We start from the raw sequence: 13,483 nt of genomic DNA on the forward strand, positions 1-13,483 counted from the left end.
TTTACCTAGAGCTCAATTCAGGGCTCGGCAATGGTGTTTTTCCAGTGGGGTTTGGGTGGGCTTTTCCCAGTGTACCTTTCCTCTCAGTAACTGCCCCTTTTCTCCTTGCCCCTCTCTGATGATACTAAATGAAGCTCTTGAGAGGAGCTCAGAGTTTTCTTTGCCATTCTTTGTAAAATGAAAGATCAGAGTTTGAGTGAGCTCCATTTTATTTTGCTGTGGGTTAGTATTGACTGCCTGGGATTTGGGCATGAAATATAGTCAGATAAAGGGTTTTCTTTTACTCTAGCAGGACAGCTGTCCTTCCTTCTGGATACCACACTCTTGTGAGCATTTTACATGATCTGCCATGATATGCAGTACTGCTGAAGGGCCCTGGTGTGGAAGATTTTTGGAACAGAGGGCTCTTGTTTGGAGGTTGGGACCTTGATTTTTTTCTGGATCATTACCTGGGACTCGTGAACATATGCTCTCTGAGCCTCAAAGATCTTTGTAAATTGAACTCCAGTGAGAAACAAGTGTTTCTGAATTCTGGGTGCGAGATCGTTTCCTCACTCTCTCCCATGGGCATCAATGTCTCCTGTCCTCCTTCCTGCAGTGAGGCCGTTGCGGGCAGCTCCAGGTGAGGCTGGTGATGCTGCGGTGCTGCCGAGCCTTCCACGAGAAGAGCAGGAGGAGGTGCTGGGCCGTCTGGAGTTTGTGCTGACCAGCCTGCTGGCGCTGCGTGGGGAGGTGGAGGAGCTGAGGCGCAGCCTGCAGGGGCTTGCTGGGCAGATTGTGGGCGAGGTCCGGTAAGTAATGCAGCCTCCTTTTCTGCCTTGTCCCCCGCTCCCCAGCTTTTTCCCTGTCCCTACAGCTTTTCAGCCTTTGCTGTCCGCCTGTCTCAGGACGAAGCCAGTTTTATAGCTTCTCACCTAATTGGCAGGGAAGCCATGTGCTTGATTCCTTGCCTTGCACAAGTTCTTGCTGCTTTTGGGCCCTCATGGTCTCTTGTAGCAGCTGAAATGCTTTGTTCTGACTAACCTGGTCTGCCGTGCAGGCTGGGGCCAGCGAGCTGCCCTGCTTGCTCTCCTGAGGGTAGAGACCCAGGATTTTCTCTGCTTTTAGCTCTTTAATGAGCAGCAGTAGTAAGAGGCTCCCTCATGGTGAGGGGAAAGGCAGGCTGGATGGGGCCCAATGGCACCTTCTAGAAACGAGCCTGCTTTTCAGATCCCACCTGGAAGAGAACCAGAAAGTGGCCCGGCGGCGAAGGTTCACATTTGCCCGGGAGAGGAGTGACTCCACCGGCTCCAGCTCTGTCTACTTCACGGCCACCTCGGGAGCCACGTTCACAGATGCTGAGAGCGAAGGCGGGTGAGTCTTCTCTCCTGGAGACAGCTGTGGCTTCAGCCAGGTTACGTTTTGTAAAAGTAATGTTTATAATGGAAAATTCACACCAAGCTGCTGTAAATAATTTTTGGAACAAGGTAAGGGTATAAATAAATGAAATACAGAACAGTTGAAATAAGAAAAACCATCCACCAAAAACAAAAACACCACTTCTTACCTAAAAAAGAAAAACCATCCACCTTATGTCATCCAGACAAGTTGAAATGTTAACAGTGGTTAGTGCTTGCATCTGTTATTTTCCTCCGAGTAGGTTTGTTTTTTATGTAGTTATTATATCTTTTACTTTTGTTTTCCTGTAACATTGGTTGGGTGTTTCCCTGTTTTACCACAAGGACTTTGTAAGCTTTGTCTTAAGACTGTTTCCTTCACTGAGTGGCTGGGCCAGGTCTACAGAGCTCTGTAAGCACTAAGCATTCTCCCTCCCTCAGGAAGTTCTCTTCCCATGGGAGAGGCCTGCTCATGCATCTTTGCCATCTTCACAGGTGGGCGGTGACTCACCTGAGTAATTGGTGGCCCAGCAGGTCTGACCATAGGCCTTACTGTGTGTGAGACAGGGCCGAAGGCAGGAGTCTGGTGGACAACCCCCAAACTTGGGCAGGCAAAGGGCTGCCCTTTTTGAAACTTTGGTCCCAAGGACGGAGTCTGAATGAACATCTTTGTTGGGGCGCCCGATGCTGTAGGTGGCAGCATCTGCCCTTCTCTGCTGTGAGGTCCAGTCATCCAGGTGGCCTCTGTGAGGTCTAGAGGCTGGTCTCTCCTTGGTGGCCTCTGATGACCTTTCTTCCTCCTCAAGGAAGAGCCTGGCGAAGTGAACAGTCAAGCCTTCTGTCAGGTCAGAATGACTGGTTTAGCTAAAAACATGCACACAGAAACTAAAAGCTAAAACCAGCCATTCAGGATGATCTTCGCAGCCTGTCCCTCTTCAGCTGAAAACACTTTATAGTATTAACTACTGTTTATCCTTCCTCTGTAACAGACACTGTGCAAGGCACTTCAGAGGTATTTCCTCATTTAATCCTCACAAGGTTCCTGTGAAGTAGGTGATGTTCTTTGCCCTGTTTCTCAGACAGAGACTTGAGGCTTAGCGAGGTTTGATGCATGCTTTCCCAGGGTTATACAGCTCCTAAGCACAGGCTCAGCCAGGCTCATCTGCCTTCTGAGGCATGGCTTGGTCGTCAGGGCACAGAAGGGCCTTCACAAGAAGACGTGTCGCCTGCAGTCCCGGGCAGGTCTTCCCATTGATTAAGAGCTGCCTCAGGGGCTTCCCTGGTGGCACAGTGGTTAAAAATCCGCCTGCCAATGCAGGGGACACAGGTTCAATCCCTGTTCTGGGAAGATCCCACATGCCACGGAGCAACTAAGCCCGTGCGCCACAACTACTGAGACTGCGCTCTAGAGCCTGTGAGCCATAACTACTGAAGCCCGCGTGCCTAGAGCCCATGCTCCACAGCGAGAGAAGCCACTGTAATGAGAAGCCTGTGCACCGCAACAAAGAGTAGCCCCTGCTCGCCGCAACTAGAGAAAGCCCACACACAGCAACGAAGACCCAATGCAGCCAAAAATAAATAAAAAAAAAAAAAAAAAAAAAAAAGCTGCCACGGCTCACTGCCCAGGGAAGACCTGTCCAGAGCAGTACGGTCTGTTCAGTACATCGTCTTCAGAAGCTTCAGCCTTGTTTTCTTGTTTGAACCATTATATTCTCCTGCCTCCTTATGTGGTTTTCTAAGAAAATTAAGAGTAGTATTTCTCTCTTTTTCTACGTCACTGCCATTGGGCATCTGTGCTGAATTTAACTATTGCTCAGGTGCCTCTTGAAATAAGTGAGGTCTTGGTAAAAAGCTTTGGTCCTCCATTCATGACTGCTGTTGCCTGGGTTGTCTGATCCCTATTATCTGTATTCTCAAGGGCTCAAAGAAGTAGCCCTTTTCTATTCAATTTACCTAGTACCTCTGGTCTGAAGCATGCTTCCAGAGGGCTGTGTTAGAGGGGGCAAAAATGAAATTAAAATTTGACACATCTGGGAACTTCCCTGGTGGTGCAGTGGTTAAGAATCTGCCTGCCAACGTAGGGGATATGGGTTTGAGCCCTGGTCCAGGAAGATCCCACATGCCATGGAGCAACTAAGCCTGTGTGCCACAGCTACTGAGCCTGCACTCTAGAGCCCGCAAGCCACAACTACTGAGCCTGTGTGCCACAACTACTGAAGCCCGTGTGCCTAGAGCCCATGCTCCGCAATAAGAGAAGCCACCACAGTGAAAAGCTGCGCATCACAACGAAGAGTAGCCCCCGCTCGCCGCAACTAGGAAAAGCCCCCGTGCATCAACTAAGACCCAACACAGCCATAAATAAATATATTAGTTAATTAAAAAAAATAAAAATGGACACGTCTGGATTGAAAAGAAAGGACAAAATAGTTGATAGTGGGTCCTGAGACTTAAGGAGCATCTCTATGCGACCCAAGGAAGCCGATCACTTACCATTTGAACTTTATAACAGCGTAGAACAGAAGGAGAGGTCACAGCTCTGCCCAAGACCAGGATACTAGAACTCAGACCCCTTAGTGCTGATCTTTAGTAATTGTACAAACTTCTGGGGGTAGTGAGAGCCAGAGTGATTAACCAGGGAAGCGTGCAGGTGCTTCACAGCTTGGGATGCTCACTGGGGCTCCCAAGGCCATAAAGGGCAGGACTGGGCTGCCAGCCACCTGTAGTGGTGGGAGAGGAAGGGTGTCTTTCTTAATTACAGCTCTAGCAGGCTCAGCCCCATGATCGACCCTAAGGCATGTGGAAGCCGATGGTCGTGCATGGTTCAAGACTCTGGTTTAGCTGGCTGCTATCTGGAGCAGTGGCCACGGTGAATCATTCATTTTGCCATGGTCATGGTCCAGGGGGAATTCTGGGAGGAGACCAGAATTCTTGAATGACTGGTCTGGAATGACTTTAAACATGTGGGCCCTGGGGAAGGAGAGCTTTTTTGAGGGATGAAAGAATAAGATGATTTGATGGGCTACTCTACTCCACTGAAAGCTGTGTTCCCTCTTTCTTCCAAATAAATAGCAACTTTGAGCTCCCAGAGGATCAACTGAATGTGGTAGAGTCAGAATCACTGGGTGGGTCTGTGAGCTTGTCCTCAGAGCATTGTTCCAAACACAGCTTTAGTTCCCTCCCTGTCAAAACCTAACTTGCCCTACAGCTCCTCTGGCAAGCCTTCCCAGGCATCCCCGCCAAGAGCAACTGCCTGCAACCTCATTGCCACTCCTTCTTGGGCCTTTATCACCTCATTCTGCTAGGTCTTATCTTCCCCCACCACTGAGAGTCTCTCAGGGTCAGGGCCCAGGCCTGGTTGTCTTTGAATGCCTCAGCTCAGCACCTCTAATGGGGCTTAGGAGTTGAAAGAAAGAAAAGTAATTGCCAGGAGGGGGTGCGTCTATAACCGAGTTCTTGATCACTGACCTGGGGGCTTCCCTCAAGGAGTAGAGGTGGCCTCCTTGCTTCAAGGGAGCCTTGGGTCCTCGCCCTGCTGTGGGAACAGTGTGTCCTCCTGAGTGCACAGGTCCAAAGGGCCTTTTCAAAGGTCTCTGCAGTCTTTGACTCATCTCAAAAGCTGCCGGGCATGTTAAACAAAAGGGCCACCCCTTTTTCTCTGGTGGATTTCTCCAGAGGCTGGGTTGGTGGTCCAAGAAATGTGAGAGAATGCTGTGAATGTCGAGACAGCAGCCCTTGAGCTCTGGCATGTGAAAACTCTCTTTTGGAAGAGATGGGGCTGGAAGCCCATGGAAGTCCAGGTGGCCGGTGTCTGTATTCACTCAAGAAGTGTTTGCCAGCCCGCTGCATGTAAGGCAGCAGGGCTGCAGATTAGTGAGGCAGAGCTCCTCGAAGTGGGGCTGAGGTGCAATAAAAGGTCTCCTCACCACGCCGGCCTTGCTAGAGCCTCCCTGTCTCACAGGGCTCTACCAGCTCTCACTCTGGGTGGCAGCAAGGCCCCTCCTGACCTCTCCTTTTCCTTGTCCAAGTGAGCTTCCTGGCCATTAGGACCCAGCAGGATCACAGCATTGCAGGACCTTCCTCTTAGCCTAGCTCCCTGGAGAGACTATGCTGATGCCTGTGCTCCAGCAGGGACGAGAGCAGGGGTCCCTCCCCGGGAGATTCCTGATCTGCCAAGGTAGCCTTCAGCTGAACAGGGAATGGGGTCTCCTTTTTGCAGTGGGAGATGATGAGACTCAAGCTCGCACCCCCCAAAAAATCCATTTACTCATTTTACCTTTGGGCCTGGCTGGGCTGAGTAGGGGCACTGGTAGATGCTGATTTGGCTGATTTGACTTTCTCGTTTGGGGCAGGTTATTGTCTAAGCCTAGGAATTGGTAGCGAGTTTCTCTAGGCTGTCTCTGTGGTCTTGCTCATCATCACCCAGGTTGGTTGTGAAATCTGATACCACTTTTCCTTGTCCCTTTAATTTCTAAAGTTTTTACTGCAAATTGCTAGAGGGGAGAGATACTTGGATAACCTCTTAAAAAGCAAGGTTAGGAAGGTTACAGGTTACCTACAAGTACCTCAAAAGTTCCTGTAATAGATGTAACTGGAGCCCCTTTGTTAAATGAGTCTGAAAGCTCCTCTATAAAGAAACAGCATGGGGCTTCTCTGGTGGCGCAGTGGTTGAGAGTCCGCCTGCCGATGCAGGGGACACGGGTTCGTGTCCCGGTCCGGGAGGATCCCACATGCTGCGGAGCGGCTGGGCCCGTGAGCCATGGCCGCTGAGTCTGCGCGTCCAGAGCCTGTGCTCCGCAATGGGAGAGGCCACAACAATGAGAGGCCCGTGTACCGCAAAAACAAAAAAAAGAAACAGCATGCGTGGATTGGGCATCAAGTCTGGTTTCTCACCTGCTGCCTTCTGGAGCCGGCCCCCTCGTCATCTCTGGCTTTCTGGATAAGAAAGACAGCACTTCGGCCCACAGCATTCAGCCCCTGACCTTAGGCTGTCTTGTATTGACTTTATTCGTACATGTCTCTCCTTCAGGTCTGATCGCTCCAGTCATAGGGGTCCTACCCCTTTCATTCCAGGACAGAGGCTTATCCTTAAGTGACTCAAAGATCTTCCTTGTGCCTTGGAACCTTCTGGCTTTGATGGAATTTGCTTCTCCTTCACTCAGTCTGGAGGGCTCTTTGGTATCTGGTTGTGACCCCTGGAAGCCTTATCTTCTGCTCTACTCGGTTTTTGTCTGATTCATTTGGCAAGTAGGGAACACACCATAATCAGCTGCTGGTGGAGGCCAAGATCCAAGGGAAACTTGGCTTCCTCTTCAGTGGCTGCCTCAGGGCTGGGCTCCCTAGGAGACATCTGGCTCATAGTGGCCCCACAGACACCTTCCCAAGGGATTGTTTGCATCTTTCTCCTTTCCTGCTTCCAGCTGCAAAAGGGCCCCTCCCCAGACCCGGCAACTTCCCAGGCTTTTCAAGGGCTACTCCTGTTGTGGTTTAGGTTTGGTTGCTGACTTGGGACAGAGGTATACACTGAATTGAGAAAGAAAATGTGGGTATCTGTGGCCGCCCATGGCCGCAGAGACTGGCACCCACCCATGTTGGTTCTGGCAGGTGCATTTGGCTGATAAAGCAAAAATGACTGACAGACCCTTAGCCTGGTAAGCCATCTAGCTCAGGAGATCAGCTCCACCTACATCTTAAGGTTGTTTTTTTTTTAACATCTTTATTGGGGTATAATTGCTTTACAATGGTGTGTTAGTTTCTCCTTTATAACAAAGTGAATCAGTTATACATATACATATGTTCCCATATCTCTTCCCTCTTGCGTCTCCCTCCCTCCCACCCCTCCAGGTAGTCACAAGGCACCGAGCTGATCTCCCTGTGCTATGCGGCTGCTTCCCACTAGCTATCTACCTAACGTTTGGTAGTGTATATATGTCATGTCTCTCTCTCGCTTTGTCACAGCTCACCCTTCCCCCTCCCCATATCCTGAAGTCCATTCTCTAGTAGGTCTGTGGCTTTATTCCTGTCTTACCCCTAGGTTCTTCATGACATTTTTTTTCTCTTAAATTCCAAATATATGTGTTAGCATATGGTATTTGTCTTTCTCTTTTTGACTTACTTCACTCTGTATGACAGACTCTAGGTCTATCCACCTCATTACAAATAGCTCAATTTCGTTTCTTTTTATGACTGAGTAATATTCCATTGTATATATGTGCCACATCTTCTTTATCTATTCATCCGAAGATGGGCACTTAGGTTGTTTCCATCTCCGGGCTATTGTTAATAGAGCTGCAATGAACATTTTGGTACATGACTCTTTTTGAATTATGGTTTTCTCAGGGTATATGCCCAGTAGTGGGATTGCTGGGTCATATGGTAGTTCTATTTGCAGTTTTTTAAAGAACCTCCATACTGTTCTCCATAGTGGGTGTACCAATTCACATTCCCACCAGCAGTGCAAGAGTGTTCCCTTTTCTCCACACCCTCTCCAGCATTTATTGTTTCTAGATTTTTTGATGATGGCCATTCTGACTGGTGTGAGATGATATCTCATTGTAGTTTTGATTTGCATTTCTCTAATGATTAATGATGTTGAGCATTCTTTCATGTGTTTGTTGGCAGTCTGTATATCTTCTTTGGAGAAATGTCTATTTAGGTCTTCTGCCCATTTTTGGATTGGGTTGTTTGTTTTTTTTGTTATTGAGCTGCATGAGCCGCTTGTAAATTTTGGAAATTAATCCTTTGTCAGTTGCTTCATTTGCAATATTTTCTCCCATCCTGAGAGTTGTCTTTTGGTCTTGTTTATGGTTTCCTTTGCTGTGCAAAAGCTTTGAAGTTTCATTAGGTCCCATTTGTTTATTTTTGTTTTTATTTCCATTTCTCTAGGAGGTGGATCATAAAGGATCTTGCTGTGATTTATGTCATAGAGTGCTCTGCCTATGTTTTCCTCTAAGAGTTTGATAGTTTGTGACCTTATATTTAGGTCTTTAATCCATTTTGAGCTTACTTTTGTGTATGGTGTTAGGGAGTGATCTAATCTCATACTTTTACATGTACCTGTCCAGTTTTCCCAGCACCACTTATTGAAGAGGCTGTCCTTTCTCCACTGTACATTCCTGCCTCCTTTATCAAAGATAAGGTGACCATATGTGCGTGGGTTTATCTCTGGGCTTTCTATCCTGTTCCATTGATCTATGTTTCTGTTTTTGTGCCAGTACCATACTGTCTTGATTACTGTAGCTTTGTAGTATACTCTGAAGTCAGGGAGCCTGATTCCTCCAGCTCTGTTTTTCATTCTCACGATTGCTTTGGCTATTCGGGGTTTTTTGTGTTTCCATACAAATTGTGAAATTTTTTGTTCTAGTTCTGTGAAAAATGCCAGTGGTAGTTTGATAGGGATTGCATTGAATCTGTAGATTGCTTTGGGTAGTAGAGTCATTGTCACAATGTTGATTCTTCCAATCCAAGAACATGGTATATCTCTCCATCTATTTGTATCATCTTTAATTTCTTTCATCAGTGTCTTGTAATTTTCTGCATACAGGTCTTTTGTCTCCTTAGGTAGGTTTATTCCTAGATATTTTATTCTTTTTGTTGCAGTGGTAAATGGGAGTGTTTTCTTGATTTCACTTTCAGATTTTTCATCATTAGTGTATAGGAATGCCAGAGATTTCTGTGCATTAATTTTGTATCCTGCAACTTTACCAAATTCATTGATTAGCTCTAGTAGTTTTCTGGTAGCATCTTTAGGATTCTCTATGTATAGTATCATGTCATCTGCAAACAGTGACAGCTTTACTTCTTCTTTTCCAATTTGGATTCCTTTTATTTCCTTTTCTTCTCTGATTGCTGTGGCTAAAACTTCCAAAGCTATGTTGAATAAGAGCGGTGAGAGTGGGCAACCTTGTCTTGTTCCTGATCTTAGTGGAAATGCTTTCAGTTTTTCACCATTGAGGATGATGTTGGCTGTGGGTTTGTCATATATGGCCTTTATTATGTTGAGGAAAGTTCCCTCTATGCCTACTTTCTGCAGGGTTTTTATCATAAATGGGTGTTGAATTTTGTCGAAAGCTTTCTCTGCATCTATTGAGATGATCATATGGTTTTTCTCCTTCAATTTGTTATTATGGTTTATCACATTGATTGATTTGCGTATATTGAAGAATCCTTGCATTCCTGGAATAAACCCCACTTGATCATGGTGTATGATCCTTTTAATGTGCTGTTGGATTCTGTTTGCTAGTATTTTGTTGAGGATTTTTGCATCTATGTTCATCAGGGATATTGGCCTGTAGTTTTCTTTCTTTGTGACATCCTTGTCTGGTTTTGGTATCAAGGTGATGGTGGCCTCGTAGAATGAATTTGGGAGTGTTCTTCCCTCTGCTATATTTTGGAAGAGTTTGAGAAGGATAGGTGTTAGCTCTTCTCTAAATGTTTGATAGAATTCGCCTGTGAAGCCATCTGGTCCTGGGATTTTGTCTGTTGGAAGATTTTTAATCACAGTTTCAATTTCAGTGCTTGTGATTGGTCTGTTCATATTTTCTGTTTCTTCCTGATTCAGTCTTGGCAGGTTGTGCATTTCTAAGAATTTGTCCATTTCTTCCAGGTTGTCCATTTTATTGGCATAGGTTGTCCATTTTATGGGCATGATCTTTTGTATTTCTGCAGTGTCAGTTGTTACTTCTCCTTTTTCATTTCTAATTCTATTGATTTGAGTCTTCTCCCTTTTTTTCTTGATGAGTCTGGCTAATGGTTTATCAATTTTGTTTATCTTCTCAAAGAACCAGCTTTTAGTTTTATTGATCTTTGCTATCGTTTCCTTCATTTCTTTTTCATTTATTTCTGATCTGATTTTTATGATTTCTTTCCTTCTGCTAACTTTGGGGTTTTTTTGTTCTTCTTTCTCTAATTGCTTTAGGTGCAAGGTTAGGTTGGTTATTCGAGGTGTTTCCTGTTTCTTAAGGTGGGCTTGTATTGCTATAAACTTCCCTCTTAGAACTGCTTTTGCTGCATCCCATAGGTTTTGGGTCGTCGTGTCTCCATTGTCATTTGTTTCTAGGTATTTTTTGATTTCCTCTTTGATTTCTTCAGTGATCACTTCGTTATTAAGTAGTGTATTGTTTAGCCTCCATGTGTTTGTATTTTTTACAGATCTTTTCCTGTAATTGATATCTAGTCTCATAGCGTTGTGGTCAGAAAAGATACTTGATACAAATTCAATTTTCTTAAGTTTACCAAGACTTGATTTGTGACCCAAGATATGATCTATCCTGGAGAATGTTCCATGAGCACTTGAGAAAAATGTGTATTCTGTTGTTTTTGGATGGAGTGTCCTATAAATATCAATTAAGTCCATCTTGTTTAATGTATCATTTAAAGCTTGTGTTTCCTTATTTATTTTCATTTTGGATGATCTGTCCATTGGTGAAAGTGGAGTGTTAAAATCCCCTACTATGAATGTGTTACTGTCGATTTCCCCTCTTATGGCTGTTAGTATTTGCCTTATATATTGAGGTGCTCCTATGTTGGGTGCATAAATATTTACAATTGTTATATCTTCTTCTTGGATCGATCCCTTGATCATTATGTAGTGTCCTTCTTTGTCTCTTCTAATAATCTTTATTTTAAAGTCTATTTTGTCTGATATGAGAATTGCTACTCCAGTAGCAATTCTCCAATTTCTTTTGGTTTCCATTTGCATGGAATATCTTTTTCCATCCCCTTACTTTCAGTCTGTATGTGTCTCTAGGTCTGAAGTGGGTCTCTTGTAGACAGCATATATATGGGTCTTGTTCTTGTATCCATTCAGCCAATCTGTGTCTTTTCGTGGGAGCATTTAGTCCATTTACATTTAAGGTAATTATCGATATGTATGTTCCTATTCCCATTTTCTAAATTGTTTTGGGTTCGTTATTGTAGGTCTTTTCCTTCTCTTGTGTTTCTTGCCTAGAGAAGTTCCTTTAGCATTTGTTGTAAAGCTGGTTTGGTGGTGCTGAACTCTCAGCTTTTGCTTGTCTGTAAAGGTTTTAATTTCTCCATCAAATCTGAATGAGATCCTTGCTGGGTAGAGTAATCTTGGCTGCAGGTTTTTCTCCTTCATCACTTTAAATATGTCCTGCCACTCCCTTCTGGCTTGCAGAGTTTCTGCTGAAAGATCAGCTGTTAACCTTATGGAGATTCCCTTATGTGTTATTTGTTGTTTTTCCCTTGCTGCTTTTAATATGCTTTCTTTGTATTTAATTTTTGACAGTTTGATTAATATGTGTCTTGGTGTATTTCTCCTTGGATTTATCCTGTATGAGACTCTCTGTGCTTCCTGGACTTGATTAACTATTTCCTTTCCCATGTTAGGGAAGTTTTCAACTATAATCTCTTCTGATATTTTTCAGTCCCTTTCTTTTTTTCTTCTTCTTCTGGAACCCCTATAATTCGAATGTTGGTGTGTTTAATGTTGTCCCAGATGTCTCTGAGACTGTCCTCAGTTCTTTTTATTCTTTTTTCTTTATTCTGCTCTGCAGTAGTTATTTCCACTATTTTATCTTCCAGGTCACTTATCCGTTCTTCTGTCTCAGTTATTCTGCTATCGATCCCATCTAGAGTATTTTTCATGTCATTTGTTGTGTTGTTCATCGTTGTTTGTTTCATCTTTAGTTCTTCTAGGTCCTTGTTAAATGTTTCTTGCATTTTGTCTATTCTGTTTCCAAGATTTTGGATCATCTTTACTATCATTATTCTGAATTCTTTTTCAAGTAGACTGCCTATTTCCTCTTCATTTGTTAGGTCTGGTGGGTTTTTATCTTGCTCCTTCATCTGCTGTGTGTTTTTCTGTCTTCTCATTTTGCTTATCTTACTGTGTTTGGGGTCTCCTTTTTGCAGGCTGCAGGTTCGTAGTTCCTGTTGTTTTTGGTGTCTGTCCCCAGTGGCTAAGGTTGGTTCAGTGGGTTGTGTAGGCTTCCTGGTGGAGGGGACTAGTGCTTGTGTTCTGATGGATGAGGCTGGATCTTGTCTCTCTGGTGGGCAGGTCCACGTCTGGTGGTGTGTTTTGGGGTGTCTGTGGACTTATTATTTTAGACATCCTCTCTGCTAATGGGTGGTGTTGTGTTCCTGTTTTGCTAGTTGTTTGGCATAGGGTGTCCAGCACTGTAGCTTGCTGGTCGTTGAGTGAAGTTGGGTGCTGGCGTTAAGATGGAGATCTCTGGGAGATTTTCGCCATTTGATATTAGTTGGAGCTGGAAGGTCTCTTGTGGACCAGTGTCCTGCGGCGGCAGAGGCCGGCGTGATGTTGTACCAGCCTGAGGTGCACCGTGCGTTCTCCCAGGGAAGTTGTCCCTGGATCCTGGGACCCTGGCAGTGGCGGGCTGCACAGGCTCCCGGAAGGGGGGTGTGTATAGTGACCTGTGCTTGCACACAGGCTTCTTGGCGGTGGCAGCAGCAGGCTTAGCGTCTCCTGCCCGTCTCTGGGGTCCGCGCCTTTAGCTGTGGTTCGCGCCCGTCTCTGGAGCTCCTTTAAGCAGCACTCTTAATCCCCTCTCCTCGTGCACCAGGAAACAAAGAGGGAAGAAAAAGTCTCTTGCCCCTTCGGCAGCTCCAGACCTTTTCCTGGACTCCCTCCCGGCTAGCCGTGGTGCACTAACCCCTGCAGGCTGTGTTTACGCCGCCAACCCCAGTCCTCTCCCTGCGCTCCGACCAAAGCCCGAGCCTCAGCTCGCAGCCCCGCCCGCCCTGGCGGGTGAGCAGACAAACCTCTCGGGGTGGTGAGTGTGGTCGGCACCGATCCTCTGTGTGGGAATCTCTCCACTTTGACCTCCGCACCCCTGTTGCTGCGCTGTCCTCCGTGGCTCCGAAGCTTCCCTCCCCACCCCCCCAGCCACCCGCAGTCTCCGCCCTTGAAGGGGCTTCTAGTGTGTGGAAACCTTTCCTCCTTCACAGCTCCCTCCCACTGGTGCAGGTCCCGTCCCTATTCTTTTGTCTCTGTTTTTTCTTTTTTTTCTTTTGCCCTACCCAGGTAGGTGGGGAGTTTCTTGCCTTTTGGGAGGTCTGAGGTCTTCTGCCAGCGTTCAGTAGGTGTTCTGTAGGAGTTGTTCCACGTGTAGATGTATTTCTGGTGTATC

The 13,483-nt window shown here is 45.8% G+C and overlaps 2 protein-coding genes across 5 annotated transcripts in view; one reads left to right on the plus strand and one right to left on the minus strand.

Annotated features, from left to right (window-relative positions):
• RMDN3 (regulator of microtubule dynamics 3) overlaps positions 1-13,483 on the plus strand; it is a 41,485-nt gene that overhangs the window by 11,250 nt on the left and 16,752 nt on the right. For 3 of the 4 annotated variants that reach the window (XM_089907346.1, XM_022587446.2, XM_089907345.1), the window contains 2 exons: positions 599-791; positions 1,210-1,353. In XM_089907346.1, the coding sequence (XP_089763472.1) occupies positions 599-791; positions 1,210-1,353 (337 nt within the window). Of the gene's footprint in view, positions 1-542; positions 792-1,209; positions 1,354-13,483 lie in introns of all 4 variants that reach the window. The other variant, XM_089907347.1, reaches the window with a different exon arrangement.
• The window catches only part of RAD51 (RAD51 recombinase), a 44,534-nt gene continuing 44,166 nt past the window's right edge, over positions 13,116-13,483 (minus strand). Inside the window, exon 11 of the transcript XR_016392119.1 lies at positions 13,116-13,482. The gene's annotated coding sequence lies outside the window, so the exon portion shown is untranslated. The remainder of the gene's footprint in view (position 13,483) is intronic.

This window comes from Delphinapterus leucas, chromosome 2 (assembly GCF_059928025.1).
Source record: "Delphinapterus leucas isolate spDelLeu-1000000601 "Yukka" chromosome 2, BTC_Dleu_Yukka2, whole genome shotgun sequence".
NCBI classification, from domain to species: Eukaryota; Metazoa; Chordata; class Mammalia; order Artiodactyla; family Monodontidae; genus Delphinapterus; species Delphinapterus leucas.